Here is a 21,949-nt window from a genome sequence, read left to right as displayed (position 1 = left end):
AGTCCGTCAGCTGAAGCTTAATGGAAGTTGGATAATGCAACATGACAATGAACCAAAAGACAAGAGTAAATCAACAAGAGAATGGTCTATAAAGAAGAAAATTCGTGTTTTGGAATGGCCAAGTAAAAGTCCTGACTTTAATCCTATAGAAATGTTATGGAGGAACCTGAAGCATCAGTTCATGCAAGAAGCCCACCGACATCCCAGAGTTGAAGCAGCTTTGTAAGGAAGAATGGCCTAAAATTCCTCCAAGCCAATGTGCAGGACTGATCAAGTTGGCGGAAATGTTTGGTTGAAGTTATTGCTGTACAAAGGGTCATACCAGTTACTGAAATCAAAGGTTCACAAACTTTTTCCAATACATGGAATATTGGATCATTTTTCTCAAATAAATGAAGTATGATTTTGTGTTATTAATTTAATTGGGATCTCTTTACCTAGTTTTAGAATTCTCAAACTTTCTAGCACCACCATCTAATGTAGTAATTACAATATACTTCAAAGCATTAAGTAGAGCAAATCAACTATCAAAATTAATGGTTAAAAATCAAGATACTTTGTGGGGACATGCTTTCAATGAATATAATTTCTGCCTTCAGCATTCTAATTTTCTTCTAGATCATTCCTAATAAAGAATACTTTCGCAGTGCAAAAATGCAATGTTTGGTATACATAACTGTGACAGCAACTATTCTTAGTATTGTTCCTTAATGTTTATTATGGATCTAAACAAAAAAGCATTTTTTTAAAAAATGGCACAATGTGTTAAAAATTTACCTCTTATTTCCAATAAGCATGATGACCATATTCGAGTTGGAATGCTGGCGAGCATCTTCTAACCAGGCTGTCAAGTGATTGAACGTGTCCCTTCTGTGGTGGGGGGGGGGGGAATTGTTATAGGATGGAAGAGGTCTCACTATTAAACAAAAACATTCATTTAGCTTACAATAAATTAATTTCATAACCGTCATTTTCTTAATACCAATATTTATCTCTTCTATCAAACCACAAATACACTTCTCCAATCAATTTTTACATTACTTCAATCTGACTTACATTCCATTTAAACAGGAATATTTGCTTAATGTTTAATGGCATCAAGCAAGGTTTCAATCTTAAAACATTATCCTTCATTGATTCAACTTGGCAATGATAATCATCCACTGCTTTTTCCTGCAGCCTACAACAGTACCCTACCACACCTCTAAAATCTTCACCCTACCCTTTGATGGCACTTTACAATTTAAAACTACGTGTATTGAAATAATCAAGAGATCGCCAACAATGATCTCAGCAGTGCTCAGGTTTTAAAGACCAGTTCAGTGTCATGATGATGTGCCACCTGCAAGCAAATGGTCAGCCTTCATATATTTGATCAAGCTTTACTTCTATGCTACCATCTTCAACCACAAAGATCACCAGGTTAGCTTCAAATAATAGACAAAACCATGTCATGTTCTGTGCAGACATGATCTGCAGTCACATATCCCTCCAATATAAAAACTAATTTTTATCTCTAGTTACCTCTGAACCCACACAATGTTTCAGAACAGCTTCTTCCATACTGCCAACAGATTTCTGAAAGGTCCATGAACACTACCTCACTATTCTTCCTTTGCACTATTTACTTGTTATTGTAAATTAATGCCAATTTTAAGACTGGCAAAGTATTGCTGCCACAAAACAAATTTCATCGCATGTCAGTGATAATAAACCCAATTCATTCTCGCTCTCATTCATTATCCTATCAAAAAGCTTTCACTGGTATGGTCTATCTTCATAAAATCATTCAGCTACATTACGTCATTCTAATTGAAACAATTATCTGTACCATTTGCCATATCTGTTTAATTGCCACAAAAGCTTCTCAGTGTTTATACTGATTATGTCCTTTTAGTACTCAAGCAACCCATAAGCATCACTTACTGGAGAAACTTGCACCATATCCAAAGAGGTATTTGGATTATTCCCATCTTCAATTAAAGAGGGGAATGGTTATAAGAGCCTCAAGCAAGAATTGACCATTTAAAGATCTTAGAGATAACATTAATATTTACAAAAAATATTTCCAAATCTCAAATAGGCATTAAATATTTTGAACTAACATAAATTTTTTAAGTTCTGAGTTTGTCTTTAATTTTTTGAATATTTTGATGGAATATTTGAGAGATATACAGACACGTGTTTTCCAATAATAGGTCATTAGTCCCAGCTATTATGAAAGGCTTGGTTGAGCCAGTCAGCAAAGTTTTTCCACTCAGTTTGTGGGCTATGCTCTTTACGAATCAGAAACGTGCAGGATATTATTAAGAATTCTCCTCATGGTTTCAATAAATTCCTGCTGGGAGATTGCCAAAGGTAGGCTTTAATAATATCAGTAATGAGCTGATACTACTAATCTCCTAACAGAAATGTTCCAAATAGCAAACTATCATCTCCAATTTAACTGCAACTCCTGTATTTAAGTAACTTAATTTTTCTTTTAAATGGGTGAAAGAAATTCAATGCAGTGAGAAATAAATCAGATGGAAATGCAAGACTATCCAATTAAAAACTACTTTTTGTTAATGTAAATAAAGAAATTACTTTTAACTGCAGATTCAAATTGTTCTGCACATTTTCTTTAAATAATTTACACAATTTCAACTCTCAAGTGTCTCAAATGTAAAGAAAAAGACAAAATACTATTAGAACACATGAACAAAAAAACCAAGTCTGTAAATTACCTTGTGATGTCATAAACTAGCAAGGCACCAGCAGCTCCTCTATAGTAAGATCTTGTGATAGAACGGAAAGACTCCTGACCAGCCTAGAGAAAAAGATTTCGAAAACAAGTTTTTAAAGCAAAAATGGTTTAACATATGGTTTACAAATATGCCTTTCCTGGGAAACATACTATTTAAAAGTAAAATTTTATTATAAATTTTAACTTCAAGAATGTTTATTCTTATTGTCATTTTCTTGACACCATACTGATAATGGATTTCCAAACTGAATCTTCTCTCTCCTGGCTGAAACTACCATTTCTAACAGAAGTTCACCAAAAAAAAGACTGGAGAAAACTAGGTGGTGGAGAGGTACATAAACAGGCAGTCAAGTACAGAGCAAGAAAGGCCAAGATTCACAAACAAGAGAGAATCTGCAGAAGCTGGAAATCCAAGCAACATATATAAAATGCTGGAGGAACTCAACAGACCAGGCAGCATCTATAGAAAAGAGTACAGTCAACAGCCTGAAACACTGACTGTTTACTCTTTTCCATAGATGCTGCCTGGCCTGCTGAGTTCCTCCAGCATTTTGTGTGTGTTGCAAGGCCAAGATTCTCCTCTTTTCCAGTTTAAGATGTGCAACGGCAAAAGATTCAACTAAGAACATTACTTATAACATCTTTTCTGAAGAAACTATGGTGAACCATCACCACAGACAGTGAGAAGGCAGGCAGAAGCAAGATCGGTTTAGGGATGAGCTGAGATGGGGCATTGTATTCAAGCCACCACGGTTTCAGACAGAGTTCGTATGGCTGTTGAAGATGGAGTGAGTGTTTTGGACAGGAGTCGATGCAGAAGAGTTTAAATGCCCATTCACTTAACCCAGGTGCAAAATTGGATCATTTCAAGTGCCGAGCCGATTTGGTGAGATCAAGAACGGCTTCAGGCTGGGCAGCTCAGATGTATTGGGGTGCTGGGAATCTGGGTCCCAGAACATGGTACTACTCGCTGCTTGGACAATTTAAATGCCAGCCCAGATAGATTGGAAGCCTGAATGTCAAGTACGGAGGTGAGGATCAGGCTGATTTCACTCACTGTCCCGTGAATGATTATTCCTTTCTTTGTGGCACCGAGGCTCTGAACTGATCTGTCTGCAGTGCGTTTCTGCCCCACTAGTGTGATAAACTGGTGACTGAGGCTTTCAGACTACTCCGAGAGCAGATCCGGGACTCAGCCTGGCTCGGGATGCTGTTGGCTTGCTTCTATTGTTTGCATGATGCATGTTTTATTTCCCTCTTTCTTTTGCTGCGCAGTGGTTTTTGGCCTTTTTTTTTAAATGGGTTATCCGGGTCTCTTGCTTTTTGGCTGTCTGTAAGCAGACACATTTCAAGGTCTACAATTTATACATTCTTTGAAAACAAATGTTATTTGAATTTTAATTAGGTGGAGTAGAAAGGTTTGTCTATATACCAGCTCTAAGGAGAAAAACTATTGAAACTACAGGAAAGAGGGGAGACTTCCGGTAGCGCTCATGGAGTGAAGTCGCGTTCTTGACTCGCTCCATTACCTCTGAGTTTTTTCTCTCTATGGTCAGCTATACTTTAATTAACTATTAAGGCATCAATTTTTACAATACTTTGAATTAAACTGAATTCTCTGACAATTGGATGATACTGAGATCGGCTATGTCTAAGAACGGGAAAGACGGCAAGGATGGTAAACCTCCGGTTAAACCGAAAGCTACGGATCTCCCTCCGACTGAATCACCGGTGACTTTGAAAGCGATATCGGAGATAATTCAGAGGGAAATTTCAACCTCTGTTAGGGAGATGATTCGTACAGAAATTGTGGGCTTTGTTAAAGACCTGATTCATACGGAAATCTCAACTAAGTTCCAGAAAATTGCCGATTTAATTGATAAGATGCAAACATGTATTGCGGAACATCAGTCGGCTATATCTGATCTTCAAAAATCCGCGCAACAAAGTGAGCTTAAGATGGGGAAAATCGAAGAAACAATTAATGTAATGAAGAAGAAACTTGACTTTTTGACTTTTAAAAACTCTGACTTGGAATCTAGAATGCGACGGCAGAATTTACGAATGATTGGCGTCAGGGAAGCCGTGGAAGCTAACAACCCTATGAAATATTTCTCCCAACTTTTAAAAGATGCATTCCCTACTGTATTTCCTGACCAACCACCGCTACTGGATCGTGTTCACAGAATCCCATCATACTCGTCTAGGTCAGATAGACCTAGGCATGTTATCTTACGTTTTCATTACTTTCAAGACAAGGAGAGACTGTTTCGATTCGCTCGATCTAAAGGTTTCATTGATTTTTCGGATCTTAAGTTCCGATTCGTGGAAGATTTCAGTAAACCAATCTGGGACCAACGGGTCCGTTACAGATCCGTGATGTCGGAATTCTATAAGATGGATTTAAGACCAGCGCTGCTGTACCCTGCACGTCTAAGGATTCGCATGTTAGATGGAGCCCTTCGTTTTTTTGATTCTCCATCGGATGCCCAGAGTTATCTGGATCAACTTTCATCTTCAACATCTTAATTGCCTTTTTTTAATTTTCTCCGTTGATCGGAGGCTGTGAATTGGTTGGTTTTAACTTTTCTGTGCCCTATTTGGGCAGAAAAGTTTACTTTCGATTTCTTAATATGGCTGCTAAACTTTCTTTTTAACTGCGTCATTTCTTTCTTTTCCCAGGGGATTCTGGGTGGTTACTTCCCTTTTGTCATCTTACGTATTTCCTGTGCGGCCTTAAATTTTGTAGTTTTTTTAAAAATTTTATTCTGTTTTGCTTTTTATAATCATTTTATGTTAATAATCCTATTTTTTTTGTTGCTGTGTCTATTCATGAGTTTGAGGTTTATTGTGGTTTTTTTTTTAATATATACTTTCCGGCTTTTGTTCTGTTCTGTGTGTATTTTAATTGAGCTAACTTTTTTTTACTTATTTTTTTACTGTTTTACAATTAGCTGATCCTTTTCATATTTATACCTTTTTTTTAGGGAGCGTATACCGGAAGTCATGGGGGTAGTTTTAGCGCTTGCTTCTTTCTGGCGGGTCTGCTTTAGATTTCGCCTTGGGGTCTTGGGGTGGGGGGTGGTGGGAGGGGCTTCACGTTTTAGTTTGTTTCTCTTTGGGCTATATACATTATTGAAGTATTGGTTGCGTCCTTTTCCCCGGTATCTTTTGTATGTTCTGTTTCCTCTCCGGGTTTGTGGGTCGCGCCTATTGTCAATCCTCCTTGTTGTGGGTTGACTTTAGGATTTATGGAGTCTATTATTAATTTTGTCTCCTGGAATACTAATGGTCTTAATCATCCTATTAAAAGGAAAAAAGTTTTTAAAGTGTTCCGGAGACTTAAAGCACAAATTTTATTTTTACAAGAGACCCATGTACGGAGGGGGGACAGACTACGTTTTTTCAAATTCTGGAAGGGACAACAATTTCATTCGAACTCCAATGCTAAGATTCGAGGCGTCTCTATTTTTATAGACTCCTCAGTTACTTTTATACAACAGGATATTATCTCTGATCCGAATGGTAGATTTTTATTGGTTAGTGGTTTACTATTTAATAAAAAAGTAGTTTTGGTTAATGTTTATGCTCCTAATATGGATTGTCCGGAATTTTATAAATCATTGTTTGATCAGTTTCCGAATTTGAACGAGTTTTCATTGATTTGGGGCGGAGATCTTAATACCTGTTTATCTCCAGCTTTGGACCGTTCGGCTCCTTTACGGACTTTACCTAATAAATCTGCAAATTTGATTAATTTTTTCCTTTCTGATTCTGGGTCGACGGACATTTGGCGTTTTCTGCATCCTCAGGAAAAAGATTTTTCCTTCTTTTCACATGTTCATCATTCCTATTCAAGAATTGATTATTTTTTCATTGATTCTCGTCTCATTCCTTCAGTGATTAAATGTGATTATGATTCTATAACCATTTCGGATCATGCTCCACTTAAGCTTTCTATTAAAATTATGGCCAATATACCAAACAATAGACAATGGCGTTTTAATTCGCTGTTGCTTCAGGACTCGGACTTTGTTAATTTTATGAATGAACAGATTGAGCTTTTTTTTACAATTAACCATACAGAAGATATTTCGGTTAACACTCTTTGGGACACTTTTAAAGCCTATATTCGGGGTCAGATTATTTCGTATTCCGTTGCTTTGAGGAAGAAACAGAAGCAGGAGGAGATGGCAATTGTGGACAAGATTAAAGAAATTGATAAGAAATATGTTATGGCTCCTTCTGAGGAGCTATACAAACAAAGAACTGAACTTCAAATGGAACACAGTTTACTACTCTCGTCCTCGATTGTAAACCAATTAAAGAAAACAAGAAGTGATTTTTATGTTCACAGTGATAAAATTGGCAAGCTGCTGGCTAATCAATTGAAATCTAATTATGTTAAATCTCAAATCAATCAGATTTATAACCAAAATGATCGATTGATATTGGATCATGTGGGGATTAATCAAACCTTTTGTGATTTTTATTCTTCTTTATATCAATCAGAGTCTCCTCGAGATTCTAAATATATGAATGATTTTTTAGATAAGTTAGACTTCCCTCAGATTTCACAGGATATGTCTTCTTTATTAGATACTTCCATTACAATGGATGAGATTAAGAATGTTATTTTTTCTATGAATCTGGGGAAAGCTCCTGGCCCTGATGGGTTTACCGTTGAATTTTATAAATGTTTTGCTTCTTTATTGATTCCTTGGCTCTATAAGGTTTTTGAGGCTTCTTTGAAACTTGGTAAACTTCCGGAATCTTTTAATAGAGCATCAATTTCTTTAATACTAAAGAAGGATAAAGACCCTGCTCAATGTGCATCTTATAGACCAATATCTTTATTAAATGTTGATTCTAAAGTTTTTTCTAAGTTATTAGCAAATAGACTAGAAAAAGTACTTCCTTCTATTATTTCGGAAGACCAAACGGGTTTTATTAAAGGTCGTTACTCTTTTTATAATATTCGTACATTGTTAAATATCGTTTATACTCCCTCACAAAATGTTCCTGAGTGTGTTATTTCTTTAGATGCCGAGAAAGCTTTTGATAGAGTAGAATGGCCTTATTTATTTAAGGTGCTTGAAATGTTTAATTTTAGCTTGAAATTTATATCCTGGATTAAACTGTTATATCACTCCCCTGTAGCCTCGGTTCGTACTAACTCCTTAAACTCACCTTTTTTTCCTCTCTTTCGTGGTACTCGACAAGGCTGTCCTCTTAGTCCCCTATTATTTGATATTGCATTAGAACCTCTTGCAATTGCTATTCGAGAATCTTCAAATATTACTGGGATAACTCGGGGATTAAAGTCCCATAAATTATCACTCTATGCTGATGATTTACTTTTATATATTTCTAATCCTGAGAGATCCATTCCTGCTGTTTTAGAGTTATTAGCACAATTTGGTCTTTTCTCGGGTTATAAATTAAATCTTAGTAAGAGTGAACTTTTTCCGATTAATAAACATCTTCCCTTATATTATAAATTTCCATTTAAATTGATTAATAATTACTTTTCATATCTTGGGATTAAAATTACTTGTAAACATAAAGATTTATTTAAGACTAACTTTTTACCATTAATAGACCATATTACTCAACTTTCATCTAAATGGTTTCCCTTATATTTAACTTTGATTGGTCGTATTAATGCAGTTAAGATGTTTTTTTTGCCAAAATTTTTATATGTGTTTCAGGCATTACCAATTTTCGTTCCTAAATCTTTTTTTGATAAAGTTGACTCTAAAATTTCTTCATTTATTTGGCAGAATAAGAATCCGAGACTGGGTAAAATACATTTACAGAAAGCTAAGAGAGATGGAGGTTTAGCATTACCTAACTTTAGATTTTATTATTGGGCTATTAATATTCGACATATGAAATTTTGGTTACTTGACCGGGACATACTATCTATTCCTAAATGGGTAGCATTGGAATTACAATCTGTTCAGGGTTATACACTTGGTTCTATTTTAGGTTCCTCTCTTCCTTTTGATTCGAAACGCCTTAAGCAGGTCTCTAACCCGATAGTTAAATATGCTTTGCGCATTTGGTTTCAATTCAGAAAATTTTTTGATCTTAATCAATTCGGGTTAGCGATTCCTATTTTAGGTAACATATTTTTTCCTCCCTCTTTTACGGATCGCGCTTTTCAAACTTGGAAGACTAAGGGTATTTTACGGTTTTTGGATTTATTTTTAGATGGTTCCCTTATGTCTTTTGAACAATTATCTAATAAATATAACTTATCAAGAATACATTTTTTTAGATATTTACAAGTTAGAAATTTCCTAAGTACTATACTTTCTTCCTTTCCAATGCTTCCTCCTATATATATTTTAGATTCGATAATTAACCTTAATCCATGTCAGAAAGGTGCATCGGCTATGATTTATAATATTATTATGAAACTTAGGAAAGCTCCATTTGATAAGATTAGGGTAGATTGGGAACAGGAATTGGGGCATACCATTTCTGTGGATGATTGGGGGCAGATTTTACAATTAGTTAATACTTCCTCTATTTGTGCTAAACATTCCCTAATTCAATTTAAAGTGGTTCATAGAGCACATATGTCCAAAGATAAGTTAGCGCGTTTTTACTCGCATATTAATCCTTTCTGTGATAGATGTTCGGGGCAGATAGCCTCTTTAACTCATATGTTTTGGTCTTGCCCTACTTTGGAAACTTTTTGGAGAGATATTTTCAATATTATTTCTAAGGTATTAAATATAGATATCTCTCCTCACCCTATTACTGCTATCTTTGGACTACCTAAAATTTCTAGTAATCTTTCCCCTTCAGCCCGTAGAATGATTGCATTTCTTACTTTAATGGCGAAAAGATGTATTTTACAACATTGGAAAGAGCTTAATGCTCCAACTACCTTTTTTTGGTTTTCTCAGACGATTTTATGTTTGAATCTGGAGAAAATTAGAAGTAACCTTTATGATTCTTCATTTAAATTTGAACAGATTTGGGGACCTTTTATTCGATATTTTCATTTAATGTAATATTTACCCTTCTTGTTTTTTCTTCACTGTTTTAATGGAGGTCGGGATTGAGGACGTGATTTTAAGTTTAACTCTGTTTGGTTTCAAGTTAGCCCATTGCTTTGCTTTGCTTTTAGTTAGTTGCACGGTGGGTTTTTTTTTTGGGGTTTTTTTTTCTTTTTTTTCCATTGATATATATAAAATCTAGTATACTATTATGTTATCTTGGTTTCTTATGCTTAAATTACATTGTTTGTAGTATTTTCTTTTTGGTATTGTTATCTTTTGGAATTTTATTATACTTTAACATTGTATTAATGTTTATATGGCTTACCTTTTTTGTATACTTACTCAATAAAAAGATTTAAAAAGAAAAGAAAGAAACTACAGGAAAGATTGTTACATACTGCTCGATAGGCCATTTCAGAGAGCAGCTGACAACCACATAAGTTAAGCGTAACAAATTTCCTTCACAATAAACCAGTTCCATGAACACATTTTATTGATAAGAGTTCCTTAAAATATGGAACAGCAACACGTGTTCGTCAGGATAGAAGTAGAATAATAGTACAGATGAAGGCTGAGGAACTGATACAGGGCACAGGGTTTCAGATTTCTGGATCACTGGGATCTCTTCTGGGAGAGGTATGACCTATTACACTTGAACCAGAGGGGGTACAAAATAGTTGTAAACAGGTCAACTGCTGGGGAGAGATTAATTTGGCAGGGGGATGAGAGCCAGTGTGATAGAGCTTACAATGGAGGAGTTGGTTTACAAATAAATGCAATGTTTAATGAGACTAAGGAAGGACAGACAGATGATAGGGCTAAATTGCAGTCAGTTGATGAGCTGAAGTGTAGCATGGAGAGAAAAATCAAAAAGGATGATGAAGGTGTCATATTTGAATATATGTAGTATATGGAATAAAGTAGATGACCATATAGCACAGTTAGGGATTGGTAGTTATGTTGTTGTGAGCATCACTGAATCGTGGCTGAAAGATCGTAGTTGGGAGCTTAACATCCAAGAATACAAATTGCATCGCAAAGGTAGGGAGGCAGAGGGGGTGGTATGGCTCTGTTGGTAAAAAATGAAACCAAATCTTTTGAAAGAGGTGACATAGGATCAGATGATGTAGAATCCTTGTGGGCAGAGTTAAGAAACTGCAAGGGTAAAAAGACTGATAGCAGTTATATAGTGGCCTCTAAACAGTAGTCAGAATGTGGGATATAAATTAAAATGCGAGGCAGAAAAGGTGTGTAAAAACAGCAATGTTATGATGCTCATGAGGGATTTCAATATGCAGGCAGACTGGGAAAATCAAGAGGACATATAATATAACAAAAAGTTTGGGAACTGGGAAGCTTTTAAAACCAACAGTAGGCAACTGCAAAACTATTAGGAGATGATGATGATGACGACATCGACTCATACATGACAGGCCAGTGTCGGGCATTTTCATGCCTTACAAGGTGCAGTTCGAAAGGCTGTGTGGGGCGCCACTCTTCACACAGACATTTCACAGTATTATTTTACAGGCCCAGTTGCGAGATCGACATCAACCTGGCGCGGATGGAGAGCGCACACGGGGGCAGTCTGTCACTGGATCGAACTAGGGAACCTCCGTTCTCGAGCCCGGCGCTGACCTCACTGTGCCATCAGCTGACCAAAGGACAGAAATGATGAAATATGAAAGTAAGCTAGCCAGTGATATCAAAGAGGGCACCAAAAGTCTCTTCAGATATGTAGAGAAAAAGGCGCAACAGCAGATATCAGACCACTGGAAAATTACACTGGAGTGTAGTAAAGAGGGACAAATGAATGAGACAAACTTCAACGGAGTGAGGCTTCAGTCAGAAAAGGTCAAGGTTAAGTTTTTTTCCCCTTCCCTTCTTTATATTTGCTCAGCAGACATGCCAGGTACGATAGTTAAATGCTTCTCTTGCAGGATGTAGGAAGGCAGGGAGACCAGCTACATCTCCTAGCAATCTGCATTAAGGAATTAGAGTTGGAACTGGATGAACTCAGGATCATTCAGGAGGCTGAAGGGGTGATAGAAATGACAGGGTTATATCCACAGGAAACTGGATAACAATCAGGAAGGGTAAAGTGGTTAAGGAGCCAGTGCAGAGAACATGTGGCCACCCCCCTCAACAACAGGTATATCACTTTGGATACTGTTAGGGTATGACCTAACAGAGGAAAGTCACACCGGTTGAGTCTCTGGCTCTGTGATTCAGAAGGGAAGGCGGAAGAAGAGAATCAAGAATCAAGAATCAGGTTTATCATCACCAGCATGTGACGTGAAATTTGTTAACTTAGTAGCAGCAGTTCAATGCAATACATGTATAGAAAAACAAAATAAGTAAATCTTATTCAGTATACTTTATGTTGAATAGATTTTAAAAAAACATGCAAAAAACAGAAGTACTATACATTTTAAAAAAAAGTGAGGTAGTGTCCAAGGAATGTCCATTTAGGAATCGGATGGCAGAGGGGAAGAAGCTGTTCCTGCCTGAGTCACTGAGTGTGTCTTCAGGCTTCTGTACCTCCTACCTGATGGTAACAGTGAGAAAAGGGCATGCCCTGGGTGCTGGAGGTCCTTAATAATGGATGCCATGTGATTAGGGGAATGGACAGGCGGTTCTGTGGGTGAGAAGAAGATTTCCGATGATATGTTGCCTCCTAGATGCCAGGATCCAGGATATCTCAGATCGAGTCCTCAACATTTATAAGTGGGAGGGTGAACAGTCAGAAGTCGTGGCCCATGCAGGCACTAATGATATGGTAGGATGAATGACGAGGTTCGGCATAGTGAGTTCAGGGAGTTAGGTACAAGGTTAAAAGGCAGGACCTCCAGGGTCATGACCTCAGGATTGCTACCAGTGCCACGCGCTAGTGAGGCCAGAACTAGGAAGATTATACAGTTCGATGTGTGGCTAAGGAGTTGGTGTAGGAGGGAGGGTATAAGATTTTTGGATCAAAGGGTTCTCTTCCAGAGAAGGTGTGACCTGTATGGATGGGTCAGTTTGTACCTGAAGTGGAAGGGGACCAATACCCTAGCAGAAAACTTTGTTAATGATGCATGGTGGGGATAAAACTAGTCACAGAAAGTTAGGAATCAAAATGTCAATCATGGTACAAATAAGTGTCTTGAGCTTCATGTGTTGCAATGCAAGTAGTATTGTAGGAAAGGCAGATGATCGTGCTGAAGATGAAGTAGCTGGTTTACAAACAGAGGCTGTCTGTGGTGAGGACAGGCTGTTGATAGGGGAATGAACAGGATGAGTTGCAATGAAAAAGGCAGACAAAACCAAAAAGGGTGAATTCAGGACAGAAGGTGCTGTATTTGAATGTGCACAGTATACGGAGTAAGATAAGTGAACTTGCACCACAGTTGCAGATTAGCATGCATTACATTGTAAACATCACTGATTCATGTCTGAAAGAAGCTGAGAACTTAACATCCAAGGATACACATTGTATCGAAAGGACAAGCAGGAAGGCAGAGGGGCCAGAGCTGCTCCGTCTGTAGATGTGAACTTCCCGCTATTCAGGTCATTTACAAAGACAGGTGTGTAAAAAGGGCCCGAAGGATCATTGGAGACCCGAGTCACCCCGTTCTAGCTGCTACCATCCGGGAAGTGGTACCACAGCATAAAAGCCAAGACCAACAGGCTCCGGGACAGCTTCTTCCACCAGGCCATCTTAACCAGACTGCTTAAGGCATGCTGACACAACTGTATTTCTATGTTATATTGATTACCCTGTTGTACATAATATTTATAACAAAATACTATAATTTCACATTACACATTTAGACTGAGACGCAACGTAAAGATTTTTACTCCTCACGTATATGAAGGATGCAAGTAATAAAGTCAATTCAATAAAAGTGAAATCAAATCATTAGAACGATGTGACAGAGGGTCGGAAGGTGTTAAATGATTGTGGATCGAACTAAGTAACTGCAAGGGTAAGAAGACCTTGATGGGAGTTGTATACAGACCCCCAAACAGTAGTAAGGATGTAGCCTACAAATTACAACAGGAGATAGAAAACACATGCCAAAAAAGGGGTTTTTTCCTTATGCTCATTTTCCCAATTATCTGCATGGTGCTAGATTCCAGGAGGGGGATTTTTTAGAGTGCCTACGAGAAAGTGTTTTAAGAACAGATCATGGTTGAGTCCACTAGAGAATCAGCTATTCTGGATTGGGTGATATGCAAAGAACCTGAATCAATTAGGGCAGGGGTCCCCAACCTCTTTTGCACCGCGGACCGGTTTAATATTGACAATATTCTTGCAGACCAGCCGACGGGAGGGGGGGTTCAAGTTCAACAGTGCGCGACAGGGAATGAGGAAAGATGCAGCTGACACATATCGTTTCATATCGCCAAATCATATCGTTTCCTCGCGGCCTGGTAGCACATGCTCTGTGGCCCAATACCAGTCCATGGCCCGGTGGTTGGGGACCACTGGATTAGGGTGCTTAAGATAAAAGAACAGAGGGGAAATTGATCATAATATGATCAAATTCACCCTGAAATTTAAGAAGGAGAAACTAAAGTCAGGTGTATCAGTATTACATAGTGGAGTAAAGGGAATTACAGAGGCACGAGAGAGAAGTTGGCAAGATTTGATTTGAAAACAACAACGGCAGGGTTGACAGCCCAGCAGCAATGACTGGAATTTCCGGAAGCAACTTGGAAGGCACAAGAGATATATATCCCAAAGAGGAAGAAGTATTTAAAGCAACGATGACACAACCATAGCTAACAAGAGAAGTCAAAGCCAACATAAAAGCCAAAGAGAGCATATCATAGCACAAAAGTAAGTGGGAAGTTAGAGGATTGTGAAGCTTTTAAAAACCAAGTCATAAAGATAAAGATGAAACATGGATACAAGCTAGCCAACAATATTAAAGAGGATACCAAAAGTTTCTTCTGATACAAAGTGTAAAAGAGAGACAAGGGTGGTATCAGACTACTGGAAAAGGATGCAGCAGAGGTAGTAATGGGTGGAGGGGTAAGAGGAGAACAAGCAAATGGCAGACAAACTGAATAAATATTTTGCATCAGTCTTCACTGTGGAAGATACTAGCAGTAAGGTGGAAGTTTCAGGTGTCAGGGATCATGAAGTTTATGAAGGTACAATTACTAAGGAGAAGGTTCTTGGGAAACTGAAAGGTCTGAAGGTTGATAAGTCACCTAGACCAGATGGTGTACACCCCAGGATACTGAAAGAGGTGACTGAAGAGATTGTGGGGGTATTGATGATGTTTCAAAACTCATTAGATTCTGGAATGGTTCCAGAAAACTGGAAAATTGCAAGTGTCACACCACTGTTCAAGGAGAGACAGAAGAAAGAAAACTATAGGCCAGTTTTTCAGACTGGTATTAGTGGTTGGGAATTTGTTGGAGTCAATTATTAAGGATGTGGTCCATGGTACTTGGAAGCACATGAAAAAATGGGCCATATGGTTTCTTCAAGGGAAAATCTCGCCTGACAAATCTGTTGGAATTCTTTGAAGAAACAACAAACATGATAGACAAAGGAGAATCAGTTGGTGTTAAGTACAAAGGAGGCCTTTGTCAAGATGCCACACAAGGCTACGTAACAAACTACAACTCTATGGTACTACAGGAAAGATTCTAGCATGGATAAAGCAGTGGCTGATTGGCAGGTGGCAAAGAGTGGGAATAAAGGGAGCCTTTTCTAGTTGGCTGCCAGTGACTAGTGGTGTTCCATAGGGGTGTGATGGGACCAATTCTTTTTATGTCATATATCATTGATGATGGATTTGGCTTTGTTGTAAAGTTTGCAGATGATATGAAGTTAGGTGAAGGTGCAGAGAGTTTTGAGGAAGTAGAGGCACTACAGAAGGACTTAGATAGATTAGGAGAATGAGCAAAGAAATGGCAGATGGAATAGGGTGTCAGGAAGTATATGGTCAAGCAATTTGACTGAAGGGTAGACTATTTTCCAAATGGAGAGAAAATATAAAAAACAGAGGTACAAAAAGACTTGGGAGTCCTTGAGCATGATGCCAAAAAGGTGGAGTCTGCTGTGAGAAAGGTAAATGCAATCTTAGCATTCATTTCAAGAGGACTAGAATATAAAAGCAAGGATGTAATGTTGAGACTTTATAAAGCACTGGTGAGGCCTCACTTGGAGTATCATGAGCAGGTTTGAGCCCCTCATCTTAGAAAAGATGCGTTGAAACTGGAGAGGGTTCAAAGGAGGTTCACGAAGATGATTCCAGGATTACATAGCTTGTCATGTGAAGAGTGTTTGATGGCTCTGGGCCTGTATTCACTAGAAATCAGAAGAATGAGGGATGACCTCACTGAAACCTATCGAATGGTGGAAGGATTTGATATAGTAGATGTGGAGTGGATTTTTCCTATGAAGGAGAAGTCTAAAACCAAAAGACACAGCCTCAGAATAGAGGGGCGTCCTTTTAGAACGAAGATGAGGACTGATTTCTTTAGCCAGAGTGGTGACTCCATACAATTCTTTGCCACAGGCAGCTGTGGAAGCCAAGTCTTTAAGTACAGTGCCTATAAAAAGTATTCACGCCCCCCTAGAAATTTTCATATTTTATTGTTTTACAACATTGAATCATAGTGGATTTAATTTGGCTTTTTTAACACTGATTAACAGAAAGACTTTCATGTCAACATGAATGATCTCTACAAAGTGTCCTAAATTAGTTACAAATATAAAAAGCAAAATTATTGATTGCTTAAGTATTCACTCCACCTCACCCCTTCAATGTGGCACATGAAATCATCACTGGTGTAGTCAAATAGTTTTTGAAGTCACATAATTAGTTAAATGGAGATCTGTTTTGGAGACCTGTGTGCAGCCTTTATCTGGAAGGTCCAACTGCTGGTGAGTCAGTATCCTGGCAAAACTTACACCATGAAGACAAAAAAACACTCCAAGCAATTCGGCAAAAAGGCCATTGAAAAGCAGAAGTCAGGAAATGGATACAAAAAAATTTCCAAGTTACTGAATATCCCTTGGAATACAGTTAACCATCAAGAAATGATAAGAATATGGCACAAGCTGTAAATCTGCCTAGAGCAGGCCATCCTCAAAAACTGAGTGACCATGCAAGGGGACTAGTGAGGGAAGCCACCAAGAGACCTACGACAACACTGGAGAAATTACAAGCTGACATTCAAGGTGGTCCAGAGGAGGTTAACGAGAATGATTCCAGGAATGAAAGAGTTAACATACGAGTGTTTAATGGCTCTGGGCCTGTACTCACTGGAGTTCAGAAGATTTAGGGGGGGGATTCTCATTGAAACCTAACAGATATTGAAAGGCCTAGATCAAATGCATGTTGAGAGAATGCTTCCTGTAGTGGGTGAGTACAGGACCACAGTGTACATCCTCAGAATAGCGGGAAGTCAATTTAGAACCGAGATGAGGAGGAATTTCCTTCAGAGAGTAGTGAAAAATGATGTCTAAAGAGAAGTCTCAAAATTTCAGTTTACAGAAATGTACTAAAATAAGATTGCTTTTTGCAAATGTTAACAAAGTGAAAGCAATAAATTGAATTTTGCTAGCAGGTTCAATACCAGGAGCCAGAATTGATAGAAATAAGAAATCAACTGCATGTCAATCATGTGTCTTGGAAAAAGCATGACAGTTGCTTGAATGCAACTTCAGATAATTATTTTACCAATTAGATATGGCATTCAAGTATTCTGTCTAAAATTGAGAAAGACTTACAGTATCCCAAATCTGAAGTTTTATCTGTTTCCCATCGATGGTTATCATTCGAGCTCCAAATTCTACACCTGAATAAAAATTAGAAAGGAATCATTAGTGGTTTGAATGTAAGAGAACAGCTTCAGATTACCAATCCTGAATAAGGCAATTTAGATTAAAAAGTGTACAAAATGTTTTCTCTCATTTAACATAATGCTTTGCCAAGTGGCCCTCACATTTTCTGTGACGAAGTGCTTTACAAGGCTGGTCATGAGCAGAATCAACTCCTGGTCTGAGTAAGGACCTGGACCCACTGCAATTTGACTACCGCCACAAAAGGCTGACAACAAATAATCTCATTGACTCTCCAATCAGCCTTGATACACCTGGACAAATGCAATACATGCATTAGGCAACACACATCAAAGTTGCTGGTGAACGCAGCAGGCCAAGTAGCATCTCTAGGAAGAGGTACAGTCGACGTTTCGGGCCGAGACACTTCATCAGGACGAAGGGTCTCGGCCCGAAACGTCGACTGTACCTCTTCCTAGAGATGCTGCCTGGCCTGCTGCGTTCACCAGCAACTTTGATGTGTGTTATCAGAAAGAGGTATAGGATTCAAGATCAAGGTTCATGGAAGGACAGTAGCCGAGTGCAGGGAGACAATGGGTTAAAACCAGATGACAGTGGAGGTGGAGTAAATGAGCAAATAGATTAAAGGTCCTGGCAACTGGTACTGTGGCTCCCCGTAGTGCAGCACACCAGAGAAAATCTCAAAAGACTGCAGCAGCACTGCACTCCAAGACATCTGTTCACACGCTGCAGGATCGAAGAGGATGTGGAATACGAGGGCAAGTTGACAAAATTTAAGTGATAGTGTTTTTTAAACAAATTCCATAAGAGCAAATTTATCCCACCACTGGTACCAATTTTTGGTACCAGTTTGCAAACTCCATAAATTTCTGTTACCTGTACTGCTGTATCACAGGGTCACCTGTAGTATTTTTTATTTTTCTTAAAGTTGTAAATTCTCTTTAAAATTATAATACATGACATTTACATAGAACATTCAAAGTTGTCTAAAGGCACTTTAGAAAAACAAACAGGGTTATTAGGAAAGGTTACCAAAAGCTATATTTTGAAATAAGGCAGCAGTGAAACAGGCACGAGGAAAAAGCAAGTAGAAAACAGACTCTGAAAAAGATACAAAGAAAGCTTCCAAGGAACCATCAAGAGCAAGAGATCAAGGCTGAACATAGAACATAACAATGAGACTATGATGTTAATTCCATTAATAGCACACGGTGTTCAATAATAGAGTCAAAAACAAGATCATAAATTTCTATTTCAGATGCCGTTAGGTTCTTCTCGGTCGCAAACATCATCGACCTTTGAATTAAGTAGCCAGCTCAGTAAGTAGCTATATCCTTTTCAGAAAGAAACTTCCAGAGGCACTTGATATTATTGTATGCAATAGACATATTCCTACGCAGTATACGATTATCCCTCACGCAAAATCCATAGCGATTGTTGCCCACACCCACTAATCATCCACAATAGTCTTTACGACTTACTAAGCTTGCTATTATGCCATTCTCAGTACGATTCAAAGAGGAGTGGATTTTACATTGCTGCTACATGACTAAATTGAAAACAGTCCATTTTCATGCTTTTATGCACTTAAAAAGAAGTTTGACCAGGATGAAAGCATTATTATAATTAAAATAAAGGACTCTGGAGTTTGGGGATAATTGAAAGAGTAGTAAAGGGAGGCACATGGATAGTTCAGATGATTGAGAACAAGAAGAGGTAGATTATACCTTAATGTATTTAATTCTCCAGGCACTGATTAACTGGCTTTGTTTGCTAACAAGTATCACATGGTTTGACAGCACTTTAAACATGAAACATTAAATATCAGCACTTAGTTAGCGACTGGCAAATTAAGCAAAACAGCTCAGTGCTAATTGCGACTGTAACTGAAAACTGAGCAGTGTGGAGGAAACAGGCCAAGAATAACAAAGGCATAAACCGACCAAAAGACCACTTGGGCAACATTTTAAATCTTCAGTTTAAATACAATCACTGCATATGCCACTGCTGTACAGATAGGGTCAACCATGCCAAAGTCAATAACACAGTCTTTGTATCAACCAGCGCAAAACTGCACTTTAACACCAAAGAGAACTCACATTCCATTCCACTGTTCACTAGCTTTAGACCTACTGTATACTATTTTAATGAACACATCCAAATAAGGCTGCCTTGTTTTATTTACTGACCTCTGATACAGAGGAATATGGACCAAGGAAGACACTTGAGCTACTTACACTTTGATTGTTATAAGACTTCATTCTTGAATATGGACTCAGGTTACTTTGCAAAATATTTATTAGTGACTAATAGAACATAATTACAACTGATAAAGCATAAATCTCACTGAAAGCCAGTTACATTCCTGAAGTTATGACAAAAATGACCCTGATCTACACTAGAGAAGTTAGTCCAACAGACCCAAAAATTAATTCAGTTTACTTTCCAAGAAGCATTTCCTTCGGGTAGTTAATTCTTCCCCAAAAATACCCATGAAAAGCACCGAAATGTAATAAAATCTAAGACAAACCCAATCCAAGAATACTGCACAGTACTCTTAAAAAGTAATGAGCTAAATCTCCTAGAAAAGTTAAATCTCTAAGGAAAAATAATGACATTATTAATGGGCAAAACATTCAGCATTTTCAGGGATGGAAAGTTAAACCACAATTACCCATCTTTAGAACTTGAATTATGCCATGTACCAAAGAATATTGATATTATTACAAAAAATAATTTATTCCCACAACACATCTAATCCCTTTCCCTTTTTCCTACTCCAAATTTTTATCCAATTAGCTTTCCAAGCTCCAAAATTACCGCACTTCAATCATTCTTTTCATCTTGCTTGTTAATTGAGTTCTGTTGCTCAAAAGTTATCAATGTTATTAGCTCTTACTTTGAGCAAGTCATGACATTAGTTCCTTTATAATGTACAAAACAAATCTGATTTAGGCCTACATCAAGATCGCTCAAGACTTGGTATTGATTTGTGTTAATTTAACCATAAATGAAACAAATTATTTCACTGATTACCCCATTTTGTGACCACTCAAGTAACAAATTTGCCTTTATGGAATTCACAATTCATCGCTCCAAAACTTAACATACAATAAAATACATCCTCATGGGAGTTACCTGGAAAATAAATAAGCAACTACATAATTCAAACACCAACTCACATGTTGCTATCAGTCATGCATTTGGGGAAAGCCCATTAAAGCAATCACAACTACCCTTAAATATATTTATTATGCTAACTTCTAATTTTACTATTCACAATCTTTCTTTTTCAATTACTTATTTTTACAATATATAACATTTATAAATCTTTAATATATACTCACCAATGGTAAGGTCATGAACAGGTTGGAATCTCTTGTCTGTAAACTGTAATAATAAACATGATTTTCCCACACCTACAAAATAAAAGATTCCAATCAACAATAAAATCTAAATATACTAATACCAAAGTACACTACAATAAAAGAGATAAATAGAGCAGGTTTGAAAACAGTGTCATCTTACAACTAGGTCTGTACTTATTCAAAACTTTGTAGAAATGATTTATAATCAAAAAAGGTGCCTCTCCCATCACAAATAAGGCTATGCCACAGAATTAGGCATTAATAAAATCTAAACTACAGGCAATTTTTTAACCCAATATTTAGGAAAGGATCCCACAAGGTGCACAGAAAGAATATTTTAAAATATGTCTATAAGAAAACTGATACAGATAGAAATAAAAGTAATTTTTTTTGTATCCAACCATGTCCTTCCTAAATGGATACCATCAGCTGTCTAATCAACTACAATCCCTTTAAAACAAACATTACTTGATTCTCATTTTTGTACAAGAAACCCAATTTTCTTGCTGCCTACAAGGACTGACGTTAAGAGGCCAGGAACAAGTAGAAAGGCAGCTCACCAATGAGATGTATTGTTCAAGTGTGCAGCTTTTCCAGCATGGTGACGGACACTGCTGTCTCTCACTTTCCTGAGCTTCACAGCTGCACTCTAGCCAATTTCCACCTGACACACTCAAAGTTGAAGATGCCTCAGAGACACTTTCGTGCTGGGAGAGCTTTCAGCACATCTAAAAAGCCACAGGGAATCCACAGAATAAAGGCAGTACATCAACATATGGAACTGATGCTGCTCGCCTCAGTATCACCCACCACCAACACTGGGCAGCTGTTCCAATCTGCCCAATATCATCCACTTCACGCCAAACAATGCAGTGACGGATAGGGATTTATGTCATGTATCCACCACTACAGCACATAGCAAAATGTAAGCAAGGGTTTCCACTTGGTTCCCAACACAGAACTGTCAGTATGCTTCTCTGTGTGGTCCCCCTTTAGCATTTCAGCCATT

The 21,949-nt window shown here is 37.7% G+C and overlaps 1 protein-coding gene across 1 annotated transcript in view; it reads right to left on the bottom strand.

Moving 5' to 3' along the window:
- The window catches only part of rab2a (RAB2A, member RAS oncogene family), a 74,018-nt gene that overhangs the window by 35,301 nt on the left and 16,768 nt on the right, over positions 1 to 21,949 (bottom strand). Inside the window, exons 2-5 of the mRNA XM_063064094.1 lie at positions 20,920 to 20,991; positions 17,501 to 17,568; positions 2,727 to 2,809; positions 778 to 870 (exon numbers count right to left, since the gene is read on the bottom strand). Coding sequence (XP_062920164.1) covers positions 778 to 870; positions 2,727 to 2,809; positions 17,501 to 17,568; positions 20,920 to 20,991 — 316 coding nt within the window. The remainder of the gene's footprint in view (positions 1 to 777; positions 871 to 2,726; positions 2,810 to 17,500; positions 17,569 to 20,919; positions 20,992 to 21,949) is intronic.

This window comes from Mobula hypostoma, chromosome 1, assembly GCF_963921235.1.
Source record: "Mobula hypostoma chromosome 1, sMobHyp1.1, whole genome shotgun sequence".
NCBI classification, from domain to species: Eukaryota; Metazoa; Chordata; class Chondrichthyes; order Myliobatiformes; family Myliobatidae; genus Mobula; species Mobula hypostoma.
This window is presented reverse-complemented; position numbering and strand designations above follow the sequence as displayed.